Source organism: Oryctolagus cuniculus, chromosome 2 (genome assembly GCF_051225735.1).
Source record: "Oryctolagus cuniculus isolate XC-2025 breed Fujian yellow rabbit chromosome 2, ASM5122573v1, whole genome shotgun sequence".
Classification (NCBI taxonomy): Eukaryota; Metazoa; Chordata; class Mammalia; order Lagomorpha; family Leporidae; genus Oryctolagus; species Oryctolagus cuniculus.
Window position 1 is genome coordinate 79,831,057 of NC_142868.1, and position 15,897 is coordinate 79,846,953.

General features: G+C 44.1%; 1 protein-coding gene across 19 annotated transcripts in view; it reads right to left on the bottom strand.

Annotated features, from left to right (window-relative positions):
* Nucleotides 1-3,457: 3,457 nt before the first annotated feature.
* Nucleotides 3,458-15,897, bottom strand: part of TRMT9B (tRNA methyltransferase 9B (putative)) — a 56,262-nt gene continuing 43,822 nt past the window's right edge. For 8 of the 19 annotated variants that reach the window (XM_070068506.2, XM_070068504.2, XM_089327278.1 and 5 more), the window contains 2 exons: nucleotides 11,578-11,751; nucleotides 3,458-5,560 (listed from right to left, as the gene is read on the bottom strand). In XM_070068506.2, coding sequence (XP_069924607.2) covers nucleotides 4,488-5,560; nucleotides 11,578-11,751 — 1,247 coding nt within the window. In that variant the 3' untranslated portion in view covers nucleotides 3,458-4,487. Of the gene's footprint in view, nucleotides 5,561-11,577; nucleotides 13,974-15,897 lie in introns of all 19 variants that reach the window. The other 11 variants (XM_089327282.1, XM_089327280.1, XM_089327284.1 and 8 more) reach the window with 5 other exon arrangements.

The following is a 15,897-nucleotide window of genomic DNA, read 5'->3' on the forward strand; positions in this document are numbered from 1 at the left end:
CACAGAAAAAAAGTTTTTTTGCACTTTTTGACACAGATACACATGTGAAGATCACAAGATGTACCACCACACTTAACCATTATGTTTAAATTTCCAGGAAACAAAAAAAAATCTATTCATTGAAATGTGTTTCCATGGTAATGGCTAATATGATGTGTTTGTAAGTGCACAGGAGTGCTACTTTTCCTTGGCCAGTAATGACAGCAACTGGTAGACAGCTAGGGTCACACAGATGTTTATATATACATGTACATACGCACGTATTTGAGAGGGCAGCTACAGAACATGGACCAGTCTCCCACACGTATTCAGACGTCTCAGAGAATCCACTCAGGTCCTCCTTAGCAAGCCTTCGGACTTGCCAGTGTTCTGGTTAAACAAAGAAAAGCAAACCGTTCCTAAGAGAGTCCCACTCCATACATTAATAGAAAATCTGACTAGAAGTGGTATGAGTTGCCCTTAAAAAGAACGAATGCCTGTCATTCAGCCAAATGCCCTGCTGGATGAGCACAAACACAACTGTACATTTTTCAGGAAATCCAAGTTACACCTGGCCACAGAGGGACTGCAATGACTCCTGCTTTTTTCTGGAGATAATACACACAGTAAAAGAAATATTCAGTGTGGAGAAAATATATTGTGTCCTGTGGATTAATTAAAAATTAATTGAGTTGGGGTAAAGTTTACCTTTCCCAGAACTAGGTATTTGCCAAATGGGAATCCAGTTTACCAACCAGCTCTCCCAAGTGATCTGTTAGATTGGTCAGACAGGCTATTATAACTCTGATCCTGCCCCATACAAGTGATTATTTGTGCATAACCCATTGGGGAAGACCTGCGCGGAGAGGGGACAGAGTGTGTGGTATGACCAAGATGACTGACAGTCTTATTTAAGCATTACATGTTCTAGGATGCCTGGTGAATTCAAGGTAGGAAAATTCGGTCAGCTGTTTCTGTTTGATGAACTCTTGTGGGTTTCTCATTATGCACGCGTGCTGAATGTTTTTATGCAATTATAATCCAAGCTTTGGTTCTTTGGTTGGTGTAAATTCTTTTTAAATACTCCACTCCAGTTTTGAAGATAAGAAAGGCTGCAAATTCAGAGTTCATGATGGCAAAACAATAATCGTAATTTTGAATTATGATAGGGCTGAGAGTTGAGCATCAGGGTCTACTGATGCTTCTCTAATTCCCTTCCACACCCACGGTTTTCCCATCTGTTAGATGGGCGTGTACCAACACTTACCTCATGTGGCCCTGGACAGAAGGAGGTCTGTTGCATTGCAGTTTTCTTTTAAGAAGGGCTTCAATAACGGCATTTTAAATACAAACATACATGTAGGAGATGTGATAATTACTTGTCACTATGTAATTGCTAATGAATGCATTCTTCAAAATAGTGTATTGCAGTACAGAAAAAAGTGGGTGCCACTGCAGGGGATGAGGGTGAAGAAAGTCGACATGCGAAAGGCCCAAATGTCATCTAAAGGAGTTTGAGTTTTTATTCTATGGGACACATTATTTTCTGAAGTATATTTCACAGGGGATGCTAATATATCTAGGGCAAAATCAGTTAAATTAAGTTCAGGTTTAATAGAAGGTAGTCCTTAAATATGCTAATATGGATTGTGAGTCTCCAAAAGAGGGTCTTGGATATTGCCTTTTTTTTTTTTTTTTGATAGTTGGTGCACAATAAATATGAAGACTGCTGCAGCCTGGCACTAACAGGTCAGCTGATTTAATATTCTGTATACACTCAAGGCCCCAGATACTCAGTGCCTTATTTCATATGCATCTGGCACACTGCAGGGTTCCACGAACCAATGCAATGAATGAAATACCCAAAGAATCCTCAATTTTTTTTTGACAGGCAGAGTGGACAGTGAGCGAGAGAGACAGAGAGAAAGGTCTTCCTTTCCATTGGTTCACCCCCCAGTGGCTGCTGTGGCCGACCCGCTGCGGCCGGCGCACCGTGCTGATCCGAAGCCAGGAGCCAGGTGCTTCTCCTGGTCTCCCCTGCGGGTGCAGGGCCCAAGCACTTGGGCCATCCTCCACTGCACTCCCGGGCCACAGCAGAGAGCTGGACTGGAAGAGGAGCAACCGGGACAGAATCCGGTGCCCCGACCGGGACTAGAACCTGGGGTGCCGGCGCCGCAGGCGGAGGATTAGCCTATTGAGCCAGCCAGCCAGAATCCTCAATTTATTCCCTTATACTATGGGAAAACAGTCTTAATGTTTTTAAGGGATTGAAGGAGAAAAGTCATCACAGAGTATTTTTGTGATCAAGAATGGTTTTCTTAAATCAAATCAAATCAAATCAAATCACAATAAACCTACAATTGAGATAAATAAATTTAAAAGATCAGAGAAAGTGCAAGGGATCAGTATCTAATTATTGTCAAATATATAACATTTGTACACCCTCCTTGAGCTCACTTGGAGAGAGGATGATCAGCCGCCTTGAAAGAACATATGCCACAGGGCCGGCCTCGCATATGGATGGTGGTTCGAGTCCTGGCTGCTCCACTTCTGATCCAGCTCTCTGCTATGGCCTGGGAAAGCAGTAGAAGATGGCCCAAGTCCTTGGGCCCCTGCAGCAGTGTAGGAGACCTGGAGGAAGTTCCTGGCTCCTGGCTTCGGATTGGTGCAGTTCTGGCCGTTGCAGCCAACTGTGGAGTAAACCAGCAGATGGAAGACTCCCCCCCCCCCGCCTCTCCTTCTCTGTGTAACTCTCTTTTTCTCTTTCCTTCCTTCCTTCCTTCCTCCCTCCCTCCCCCTTTCCTTCCTTTTCTTCTTTTTTCTTTTCTTTTTTCTTTCCCTCCCTCCCTCCCTCCCTTCGAGATTTATTTATTTATTTGAAAGGCAGAATTACACAGAGAGGCAGAGGCAGAGAGAGAGAGAGAGAGATCGATCTTCCATCCGCTGGTTCACTCCCCAATTGGCTGCCATGGCCAGAGCTGTGCCAATCTGAAGCCAGGATCCAAGAGCTTCTTCTGGGTCTCCCACATGGGTGCAGGAGCCGAAGGACTTGGGCCATCTTCTACTGCTTTCCCAGGCCATAGCAGAGAGCTAGATCAGAAGTGGAGCAGCTGGGACTAGAACCAGTGCCCATATGAGATGCTGGCACTGCAGACAGGGGTTTTAACCCACTGCACCACATCGTCGGCCCCATAACTCTGACTTTCAAATAAATAAATAAATCTTTAAAAAAAAAGAAAGAGTAACCTTTAAAAAATAAAAAAATAAATGGAAGACACACTAAATTAACTTTTAATTGATGCCCGTGTGCATGTCTGTCCCCACTGTTCCTGATACAACATGTGACAGAACGATGCAGACCATACGCCTCATCTTCACCAGGTGACCTTAGCCACCACACTCCAATGCCGCGATCTTAATTGAAGCTGAAAGAGAATGACATCAATAATTTTCAGACACACTTTTAAAAGAACCTACGTTTCTTCAAAAGCAACATTATTATTTTAATAACAATCACTGAAGGAAAAAATAACTCCAAAACAGATGAGACCCATTACTAATATGGAGGAAAACTAATACAAGAGTTGAATTTTCAGCCCGGATGTCAGTGGCCCATAAAGCACAAAAGGCTTTTGTCAAACGTTGATTTTCTCCTCCACTGGAGACCACATCCAGGAGTCAACTTCTTTTGGCCTCTCCTCGGTCTCTATTTCTGTTCTAAATATATTGATGTCTCACCTGGGTTAAATCTACAGTGGCGCAGTGGCTGTACAATACCAACTCATTCATTTCTCTAAAATGTGGCTGAAATAGGGTTTGATTTCATATAAATCCAATTAGTAAAATATGGTTGCTTGCAATAAAATAGGTGCCAGGATATTATTTTTACAACTCCAACAACAAGTCATATGGAAGCAGTCATTCTGAAGCAAGTTTTCTTGCAATTCAGAAAGAGAACTTTAGGTCTCTTGACTCCAGCATCACTCGCTTTCCTGAAGACTTCAAAAAGCAGCAAGGTCTTGGAAACAAAATAGTTCATCCCAAGGTCAACATACATCTGCCCAGCGGAACAAGCACACCTGTTACCTTGCACAGGGATCTAAATTACAACCCAAGAACCAGAAACTCTCTCTTTCCTCTATACGAATACCATCTGAAAGGTCTATTTAACAGTAGACTCTTTTGCAAATCAATATCTAATACTGAAAAACAACATAAACGTCATCATAAGCATTTCATTTTGGGGGAAAAATCCAAACTGTGCTGAGGTGCATGTTCTATTGCTTCTTTAGCTTTTTGATGTTCACACTGTGCTTAAGCACAAATGCTCCGTGTCCAATGTTTTAGGTGCAGAGCTCTCTGCTGTCCCGAGAGATTTAATTCATAGTCTCTACAGACTGAAGTATGAGTGGGCTAGAAACTAATAAAACCGGATGCCAACTCAGATAACCACAGCAAACTGTTGCAAAGAGCATGGCTCATCTGCTGGAGGCGCTGAAAGGATCCGGTCAGTCCCAGCTCTCCCTCTTCTCCGCGATGATGCACCAGTTGCCATGGTCGTTCCCAGCGCTCAGAATGCGAAGCTCGGACACGTTCTCCGCCAGCAGGCTGCTGAGCTCGCCTTCGCGGAACACGTGGTAGTAGCGCATGAAGGCTCCGGGGTCCGAAAGGTCAGGCTGCTGTGCTTGGACAGAAGCCGCGTCGTCCGGGTTGGAATCTGCGGATTCCAGCGCAGGAACCCGCCTCAGTATCCTCCCGGCAGAAGGAGGGTTACCTTCTTCTAGATCCCCTGCGCGCACACAGTTCTCACCGGCATGAGCGCTATCCAGGAAATCCCCGCCTCCGTTTCTCCTAACTGTTCCGTTCCAACGCTTGGTAAAGGTGCCCCCATGCCACACTGGCGGGAGTCCCTGGGGGCAGTTCCCAGTCCCTGCTCCCGGCCACTCCAGATGCTTTGGGGAAGACGTTTCCACAAACACTTCCTCATCTAGGCTTTGCTGTTTTGTGCAAAACGGCTCTCGGTGATTGAAGTCGAAACTAGAGCGCCTGGAAGGCTGCACCGAGACGGTGCCGTCGGCCCGCCCGTCCGTGTTTCTCAAGGGCTTCACTTTCTCAATCTGCTTCCTCAGAGTGGATTCGTCCAGGGACCTGGAGGAGAACCAGGAGCGGAAAGACTTCCCTAGCGAGTTATAGAATCCGTTTTCCTCCTCGCCTTCCTTGGAAATATTTGCACAACAGGTTCTCGCCATGGCAGGTTCACAGTCCACGCTGTGGGACCTTCTCGAAGCGCACGGCTCCTTGTAACAAACAGCGCAGCTACACTCAGAGCAAGGAGCGGGGTAGGGCCGGCTGGATTCTCCATGGCCACACAGCCGCCTTCTCCCCGGCTGGCTGGACTCTGAGAAGGGCTGGGCACAGAAGGCCCTGTTCCACGGGACCAGCACGTCCTGTGTCTCAAAGTGACGATTCTTCTGTTCCATGGCCCAGACATAAATCATCAGCCGGCCACCAGGGACTAGGACTCTGGCCATCTCTTTGATTGCTCTGATTCGTCTCTGTTTTGTAGAAAAATGGTGTATGACTGAAAAAGAAGAAACTGTATCTCAACACGTACCCAGACACCAGCATACGTATTTGTAAACTAGTGTTTCCAATACAGCAATGAGGAGACATCCACACAGTAAACTCTTCTTTCCCACAGGGCAGGGGACAGCAGACACAGCACGGGTCTGGCTTTAGGAGATCCGGGACTTTCAGCGACTTAACTAGTTGCCCGATCTTTAGCAAGTTATTTAAGTTCTATAGATTTTAGGTTTCTTCCTCTGTAATAAGAAGCCCAGAAGTTTAACAAGTAAAAAGCAAAAAGACCGTAGTTTAGTGGGCTTACACTTGTTAAATTTCTTACATGATAAAGTATTAAGCCTGTTCACTGTAATGTAAACTTAAAATATATTATCTCAAAAACTAAAAAAAAAAAAGACGGAAGGAGGGTGGGAGGGAGGGAGGGAGGAGGAGAATATCATTGTGTTCTTAGAATTGTATACAAATCACATTGAATCTGTTAAAAACTGATTAAAAATTAAAATTTAAGAAGAAGCCTAGAAGAAATAAGCCGTGAGGTCTCTCCTAGTGCCCAAATCCTGCGACTTCTGCTAGTGAGCAGGATGCCAGTGACAGGGACACCAAATCAGGTAAACGCTCCCTGATAGAACTCCATGAAGTACTTCCTTGCTTAAATGACCAACTGATACTTCTAAACAGTGTTAATAAAATTAATAAAGCCCACACTTGTAAAGAAAAATGCTAACACTTATTTTTCTATTTAGACAACACAAAGATAAGCCTACCCAGCACAAGTTCAAAGGATTGCTTATAATTTAACATACTCATATATACTAAATAGTTGTGTCTTTTTAAAAAAATCCATCGTAGGGCTTCATTTTACTTCTAACCTCTTCAAACTCAGAATGAAATTTAGACTGCTGGTGCAGCAGGTTAATCCTCCACCTCAGTGCCGGCATCTTATATGGGCATCAGTTCGTGTCCCGAGTGCGCCTCTTACGATCCAGCTCTCTGCTATGGCCTGGGAAAGCAGCGGAAGATGGCCCAAGTGCTTGGGCCCCTGCACCCACGTGGGAGACCCGGCAGAAGCTCCTGGTTCCTGGCTGCAGATCAGTCCAGCTCTGGCCATTGTGGCCATTTGGGGAGTGAACCAGCGGATAGAAGACCTCTCTCTCTCTTTCTCTCTCTCCCTCTCTCTGTTACTCTCAAATAAATAAAATATTTTAAAAAAATTCAGACTGCCTTTATGTAGTCATGTGTCATTAGACATATTTTTATACAACAATATAGAGAAAAGAGTTAGTGTGTTAGTTCCTGGGGAGGTTAATCACAGTATCATGTCTAGAGAAAATATCAAATTGTTTTTTTCTACATCCAGGCCTACTACATATCCCAGGGAAGAAATCAGCCCCAAAGAGGGAGACCCCTGCTCTGATGGGAACAGGAGGGCAGAGATGGAGGCTGGAAAAGCTGCCCTAAAGCTGGCCACAGCCCAGCTGTTAGTGCTGGCTGTAGGCAGTGACGCTCAGTAGCTCCTCTGCCGCACAGACAGTAAATACCTAGAGGGAGACTGAAGCTGTTGAAGGAGGACCCGTCAACAGGCACCCTGTGTATTCCCTATCCTGCAGCAGTGTGAGAACGCTGGAAGCGTGAACGTAGGATGGGATGGAAGGACAGGACACCCGTGTACTTCCTCGTGATCTGCAAGTGAACCGACCCGCCTTGCGGTCTTTTACCAGTCACTACCTCACAGGGTGTCAGAACACTCCCTCCCACGCCCCAGAGGAGTTCACGTGGAGGCACAGATTTCTAGAACTGGATTCTTCGTCACTGAGCTGAAAGGAAGCTAGCACTCAGGACTAAGACCCCACACGATGCTAATGCTCGCATCTCCCTGTGACTCCTTGGGGCTGTTGATGTGTTCCATGACTTGCCCCTAATTCACTCTAGAACTTTCCTCAATGTAGTCTACCTTAATTATTCATGAACTCTGCAACTCTAAATACGCCCATTCACTAGAATTGATGTGTAATTCCCCAACATCAATACTGCCAGGCTTTTGTGGTCATTCAGCCACATCTCCCAGGGTGCACGTTCCCAGCTGAGATGGAAAACTTCTGCCTCCTTATTTTCACTCTACTACAGTAAACACGTGTTCCTTTTGTGGTCTATTTGCTGGCCGTGTTTTCTGCATGTTGTGACTTCACTATCTCAACTGGCTCTAACATGGTGATGACATGCTGTCTTATCCTACACAGAAAAAAGGCTGTGCTGTGCCTTGGAGAGAAGACACTGAGTTAGATGAACCTCCACATGTCAGGAACTGCAGTGTCGCTGGCATGGCTTTAGTGTCCTCAACATGAGACACACATAAGACAAGGTTATGTGTTCATCAATCAAAAAAAATGTCGAGACCAGAGCCTCACAGGAACCCAGTCCTGTTATCTGCATCCCCTGAATTCACTAATTGAGTGTTCATTGAGATTTTTTTTAGAATGCAACTACTGTAATGATTATTTGAGCACACAGATTATGGGCATTGTAAAAGAAAAACAATTAAAACAGGACTATTTTAATAAATTTTAAGACTGTGATTCATACAGCGTCATTTCAGGATTGTATGTGGCTTCAAAAGATTCATTTTTCAAGTTATAAAGTCTTTGCATTTACTCATTCATTAAAGAGTAAGAGGTCATTCATTCCCAATCATTTGGAAACCATTACTCGACCCAACAAGTGCCTAAATCTTTTGTATTATGCTTTACATTCATATTTAATATGTAATAAGTAACAACTTTTAAGCCAAATTTTTTTTGTCAGAAAAAAGTAGTTTATAAGTGAAGATTTTTTTCACTACACTAACATGTTACACATACACACACACACACACACCTTACTAAGAAACACTGTAAATAACTCAAATGGGATGTAAGGATATATTTCTCTGAAATATCACTGTCAGGAAACATGTTGAATTTTTAAAAGATAAAACAACATCCTTTTTGTTTAAAAAGCATGATCACAACTCAAAGGCAAAATTCGTATTCAATGTATGTGTCCCATAGTAATATTTTCCTATTGAGAATCCACAAAACAGGCTGAATAACTGTGTTCCAGAATCAGGTGGGAAGTCTACCTTTAAAATTCTGGTGCATCTGGGCATTTTATGATTTATTGCTATTTACCTTTTCTAGAATATATGCCTCCTGTCTCTAACTATAAGCATTCAGGTTTATAGGTTTGCCATAAAGCTAGTTTTTCTTTTTTTTCTTTAAAGGTTTATTTATTTATTTGAAAGGCAGAGTTACAGAGGTAGAGAGAAGGAGAGACAGAGAGAGAGAGATGCTCCATCCGCTGGTTCACTCCCCAAATGGCCACCACACCCAGTACTGAGCCAGGCTGAAGCCAGGAACCAGGAGCTTCTTCTGGGTCTCCCACATGGGTGCAGGGGCCCAAGCATTTGGGCCATCTTTCACTGCTTTTCCCCGGCCATTAGCAGGGAGCTGGATCAGAAGTGGAGAAGCCAGGACTTGAACTGGAGCCCATATGAGATGCTGGCTCTGCAAGCTTTAACCTGCTCAGCCACAGTGCCAGTGCCAGCAGGTTTTTCAACCTTAACATTATTGATGTTTTCAACTAGATCGTTCTTTCCTGGGAGGACACCTGCTAGTCGACATTAGCACACACACACACACCTAGTGCTGAGAACCAAAAATCTCTCAGGATGTTGCCAAATGTCCCTGAGGTGGGGAGGTGAGCAGGAAGCAACGTAACCCCAGCTGGGGACCACTGGCCTAAAGCAGAAGTCGACTGATGCTAATTTAATATGTTGCCAAACTGTCCTAGAATTTTCTAACCTGTTAGTAAGACAGAGTGAATTTATAGCTAGATGTGATGCTTATCTTTCAGATTGTTATTAAGTGACACAGAAAAGAAAAGAATGTTTCTTCATGTTAAGAAGTGCCAGCAGGAAATTCTAGATAGGGCAGTAAATACACATGAACAGAAGAGAGCTTGTCTACTAAAATTTCCCATAGTATCGTTCTAAATGTGAACTCTGACAATGACTACATCACGTTAGATCACAGTTATAGTTCACAGATGCATACGCTGTTTTTCCACCTCAGGAAGCACTTCTAACTAGAAGATGGGAACCAGGACTCTTAGTCCATTTTCTTTTCTGGTAACAGAATGCAACAGACTGGGGGAATGATCAGCCATGGAAGTTTATTCAGCTCACGGTTCTGGCAGCTGGGAAGTTCAAGATCAAGGGGCTGCAGGCATCTGGCCAGGGCTTCTTTGCTGCATGGTGGAGGGCATCCCACAGTGAGGAAGTGCACTGAGTTTATCCTTTCCTTGGGAGCCACTCCCAAGACAACTAATCCACTCCCATGATGATGGCCCTAACCTGTGCATCAAAGTGATTCTGCCTCTCAAATAAATAAATGAATGAATCTTTGAAAGAAAAAACAAGAACTATGTTCTGCTGGTACCCTGGTCTCTCAAACTGTGTTAAATAAATATTGTCTGCTGTTTAAGCCACCCAGCCCGTGGTATTTTGTTATGGAAGCCTGAACTGACTAAGACACTCCTCTTAATGTCTGCAACTAAAATGGAGCCCACAGTTTCAACTGCAAAGAAGTAAGATGGTCATAGAACAGGTTCCCATGGCAATTTTCTCTTGTCAGTCCTAACTAGGTTCAAGGTTATGGCTTCTAGGTCTGCATCCTCTTCCTGTGCAAAGATAGAGTCCCTTCTGACGTGGAATAAATCAATCTATTTCAGGAGACAGAAAATAGCCTTAATCTGTATTTTTATCATGAATAGCAGATGGCCTTGCTTTGCTGAAACACATTATATACAGATTAATTTTTAAAAATGCATTGGAGCACCTGGGAATTATTTGGCAAAAGATTTTTTCCACTGCAAAACAACTTGTGGCCAGTGCCGTGGCTCACTAGGCTAATCCTCCACCTTGCGGCGCCGGCACACCAGGTTCTAGTCCCGGTCGGGGCGCCGGATTCTGTCCCGGTTGCCCCTCTTCCAGGCCAGCTCTCTGCTGTGGCCCGGGAAGGCAGTGGAGGATGGCCCAAGTGCTTGGGTCCTGCACCCCATGGGAGACCAGGATAAGTACCTGGTTCCTGCCTTCGGATCAGCGCGGTGCGCCGGCCGCAGAGCACTGGCTGCGGCGGCCATTGGGGGGTGAACCAACGGCAAAGGAAGACCTTTCTCTCTGTCTCTCTCTCTCTCACTGTCCACTCTGCCTGTCAAAAAACAAACAAACAAAAAAAAACTTGTGACAGGATTCCCTTATCTAGCTTCTTTTCTACCATACTTAAATATGACATACTTGGTATCAGGAATGCCTATATTAGGTAGATGAGCCTTCCTGTGTATATTTCAGGCCTGTATGTTTTTTCCATTTTTGGCATGTGCTTTTCTGGACACATCTGGGGAATCTGAGGAACAGATTCCCTCGTCTCATGGACAATCTCTGGCAGTAAGAGAGCGTGGAGGCCTTATAATAAAAACAATGCGATCTGGTACCACGTGGGACCCATCTTCTCTAGGAACCTGAGTCCCAGTGAGTGGCAGACTGATGCAAGTGACATTCAGTACTTTAGCCCTAGAATTTTGTTAATAAAGGGTACTATTGTGGACTGCAAAGGTTATCTGACTCCTAAAAGCCTACATTGCCTTGGAAGAATCTGGCTTTATTTCAATAGAACAAAGTAGTCTTTTCAGTGAGTAAGAGTCTTCTAATACTTTCTTACTCAAAAGTAAAAGAAATTGGAATGATTCAGCAGAACGAATACAATAACAGTATGATGGCATAAATAGATAAAATAATCATATGCACCATCAGCGCATCTGAGATTAGTTACATAACTCAAGTAGTCGAGGTATTTTAAAAAATCGGATAAAAGGAATTACATCTACTTCTCTACAGAGAATGGATGCTGAGCCCCGAGAGTGGCCTCAACATGTAAGCTTATTCTCATGGCAAAGGGTGAACGTGTGAGTCGGCTGCCTTACCTCCTATGGAGATGATGGCATCGAAGCCCTGATCCCTAAAGGGGAGATTAAGGTTGTCACATACCATGACTTCACATCCTCTATTCCGGGCAATCTCTACCAATGGCCCACAGTAGTCACAGCCCAGGGCATGTACCTGGCTGTTCACTTTAAGATACTTCCCAGTCCCACAACCTGCAAGAGAGAAACCTGCGTTACATATGATCCGTTCATGTGTCTAGTAACAAGTTCATGTGTCTAGTAACAAGGAGTTTTACACTAACTGACCAAAAAAGGACACAGAAGTAAAGGAAGAACCTTCAGAGACTACTCCCATGTTTTCCTATACAACAGGACTAGGAAAGGGCGTGGAAAAAAGGCATTGTATTGGTTGGATGCTTACTGAGATCATTTCCATGGGCTTAGAAAACTAGCACAATCCCAACAGGCAAGCTGGCCCATGGCTGGGAATGTCAACGTGAGGTCCAGCATCTCGGGGACGGACGGTCAGCAGTGTGTGTCATGTGTGTGTTTCATTTTGCATGTATTCTGTCGGTATGAATGTATGTATACTAAGGCATTTATTCTTCTGTTGTCCCTCCAAAGATCCATCCCCCTGTGGCTGTGTACAATAAGCCACCGTAGACAACTTTTCAATGGTTATGAACAAAGTAATTTGTATAACAAAACATGCTTTTCAAATTTTAAAAATGAGAATTTGAATTAAAAAATAATGTTGGACATCTGTTATCCAAGCTATTGTCAGGGCTAGGTTATAAAGTGCCTATTATTAACACGGTATGCAATTTTGTCGAAAAATGTCAAGGTTCACGCATTCCAAAGATTTAGCTCTACCAGCTCTTACGATGAAGCAAATAGTCACATAAATGAACAGCCCTTGGAACAAACCTTCTATCTTCTCGTGCCTAGTATTACATCTCATCACAGACAAATAATCTAATTCTCTTCCAGAAACATTGCAAGAAAACACTGGAGCTGCTATTTGTAACTACTGGCATTCTTTTGATTTTTTTTTTTTTTTTGCCTGAAAAAATTCTACCACCCACCATTCAAAGATGATTGTTCTACTGCTTCTGAAATACATCATGATGTTGTTCGATAACTCCTTAATGGACACTTGGCCAAATTATGAGACAATGAAAGCAAAATTAAGGTTCCTTGATGCCAGTGATTCAGTGGAACACACGTGAATAAAAAATAAGATTTCCAGTGTTACTATTCTAATGTAAATGATTGAGGTCTTAGAAAAAGGTGAGATCTCATAGCCACTGTTCCTGATAATGCTTCTGAGAAAAAAATATCTGGGGCTGGCGTTGTGGCGCAGCGGGTTAACGCCCTGGCCTGAAGCGTCAGTGTTCCATATGGGTACCGGTTCGAGACCCAGCTGCTCCAGCTCTCTGGTATGGCTTGGAAAAGCAGTAGAAGATGACCTGAGTCCTTGGGCCCTTGCACCCACGTGGGAGACCCTGAAGACCCTGGCTCCTGGCTTTGGATCGGGGCAGCTCCGGCCGTTGTGGTCAGTTGGGGAGTGAACCATCAGATGGAAGACCTCTCTCTCTCTGCCTCTCCTCTCTCTGTGTAGCTCTGACTTTCAAATAAATAAATAAATCTTTAAAAAAAAAATCCACCACTGAGGGCAATAGTGGGGAAAATATAATTCGCAAAGTATTTTAAAATTGAAATCCTGTGTATTTCAAAGAAGGTGGCTGTGTTTTAAGAAAAATAGCCTTGCAAAGGTGTTTGCCATTTTACTGGCCTAAGGGACACAATTTTAAGAATAATATGGAAAATCACTTCAAAGATATTGATAAGAACAGGTTCACAGACCGTGAGAGCTGCAAGGAACTGTTCAGAAAGCATGTGGATCAAAGAGGAAACAGAAGCCATGTCACATGCACACAGCTTCTGAAATGTTCCCCGTGTCCAGGCACCCTTGGCTTATCCGACATTGATTTCTAATGTCACTCATCTTGCAGGGAGTCATGGATCTCCCAAGTATAATGCCATTACCCATTTCCTAAATGCTTGCACTGAGATGCTGTAGAAGGAAGAGTTTATTTCAAGGAGAAGATCAAGAAGGTTTCCCAGCCTGGCCATTCTATTATCTTAAAAGTAAATAAGAATACTCAGCTGGCACCGCGGCTCAATAGGCTAATCCTCTGCCTGCGGCACCAGTCCCCCAGGGTTCTAGTCCCGGCCGGGGCGCCGGATTCTGTCCCAGTTGCTCCTCTTCCAGTCCAGCTCTCTGCTGTGGCCCGGGAAGGCAGTGGAGGATGGCCCAAGTCCTTGGACCCTGTCTCCTGGCTTCTGATCGGCGCAGCGCACCGGCTATAGCAGCCATTTGAGGGTGAACCAACAGAAGGAAGACCTTTCTTTCTGTCTCTATCACTAACTGCCTGTCAAAAAAAAATAATAAATAAAAGTAAATAAGAATACTAATGATGCTGTGGTGAGCTCCAGCACACAGCAATCATGCTCCCTTCCAAAAATCCCATTACTGCGTGGCATTAATGAGTGATAACAACATGTCTGTGTGCATTCCTCGAAGTGGGGATTCCCCATCATGCAATGACTAAGTAAAAAAATATATAATTGGCTCAATTCAACACAATTTGTTGGCCCATGGAGGGCAAATATTAGCTGAAAACAAATTAATCTGACCACTTTCTCTGAAGTCTGCTGAAACAATTTTTTTTTTTTAATTGGGAGCTTTTAGCTGAGATCTTATCTGGGGAAAAAAGAATAGATCCTCTTTCTTTCTCATTTCACTTTAATTTTTTCTATTATTATTATTTGAGAGAAAGAGCTTTTCAACCCAATGGTTCACTCTCCAAATGCCCACCATGGCCAGGTCTAGGCCAGGCTGAAGCCAGGAGTTACGAATTGAATCCAGGTCTCTCTTGCAGGTGGCAGGGACTCAATTACTTGAGTCAGCTGCTGCCACACAGGGTCAGCATTACAGGAATCTAAGATCATGACCTGAAACTGAGTACTGAATCCAGGTACTCCAACATGGGATGCAGGCATTTTAATTACTAGCTTAAACGCCCACCCCTTCTTTCACATTCTGTGCGCATTTGTTAAGGGCAGACATGAGGAACCATTTTTTATCCTGCAAGCTATATAGTGCATGCTCTAAATTTTTCTTGCTTCAGTGAAGGAATGGTAACCAGAGAATGAATTAGCTAATCAAAGCTGGCCATTGAGACTGGGAACAAACACACTGTGAATCAAGGGGCAAGTGAATCTTCATTATTGAAAAGGGGGTGGATGTTTGGCTTGGTAGTTAAGATGCCCCCATGCCACTGGAGGGAGCACCTGGGGGCAGTTCCCAGTTCCTGCTCCTGACTCAGCTTCCTACCATCGCAGACCTGAAGGGGAGCAGAGATGACTCAAGCGGTGGGATCCCTGCCACCTACATGGGAGACCGGATGGAGTTCCCAGCTCTTGGCTTCAGTCTGGCCTAGTCCTGTCAGTTGTAGGCATTTGGAAAGTGAAAGATGATAGCTCTCTCTATCTTTGTCTCTCTGCTTCTTGAATAAATTAGAAAAAATCTTTTATTAATGATTAAAAAGTAATTTTTTATTATGCACACAAAAATAAATTTTTAATTTTCAATTTTCAGTTGTCTCTGATGTCAGGTAAAAAGTAGATATGGTTCAGGGTCAGCAGTGTGGGAGTGTGTGATGCCGGCATCCCATATCAGAGTGCCAGTTCGAGTGCCAGCTACACCACTTCCAATCCAGCTCCCTGTAATGTGCCCTGGAAAGCAGTGGAATATAGCCCAAGTGTCTGTGACCCTGCCACACGCATGGGAGACCTGTATGGAGTCCCAAGCTCCTTGCTTTGGCCTGGCTCAGGCATGGATGCTATGGCTATTTGGGGAGTGAACCAGCAAATGGAAGATAGCTCTCACTCTCTCTCTCCCTCTTCCTCTCCCTAACTCTGCCTTTCAAACAAATAATATTTTTTTAAAAAAAGGAAATATGGTTCAAAAATAAACCAGACCTAGTTTTTTTCCTGTTTTCTAAACTGATCCAAGTAGAGATTTCAAAGCACAGAAGGCCCCCATGCACAATCTGCCAGCCCAAACCCCGAGCAGCTCATTTCAGAGACAAGTGTTGTCATTCTGTCCCGGTCACAGCATTTCCTGGGAGCATGCTGGCATTTCTGCTGTCTTGCAGTCACTGGAGTTCTTCGCATTTGGGTGAGACTCCTGCTCGCTTTGCCCCTGACAACTGCCTTAAGACCTAGTTGTCATGCAAGAGTTAGTTTCAAAACCTAAACACAAGCTTAACTGGGAATGGGGTGATAGGGTTC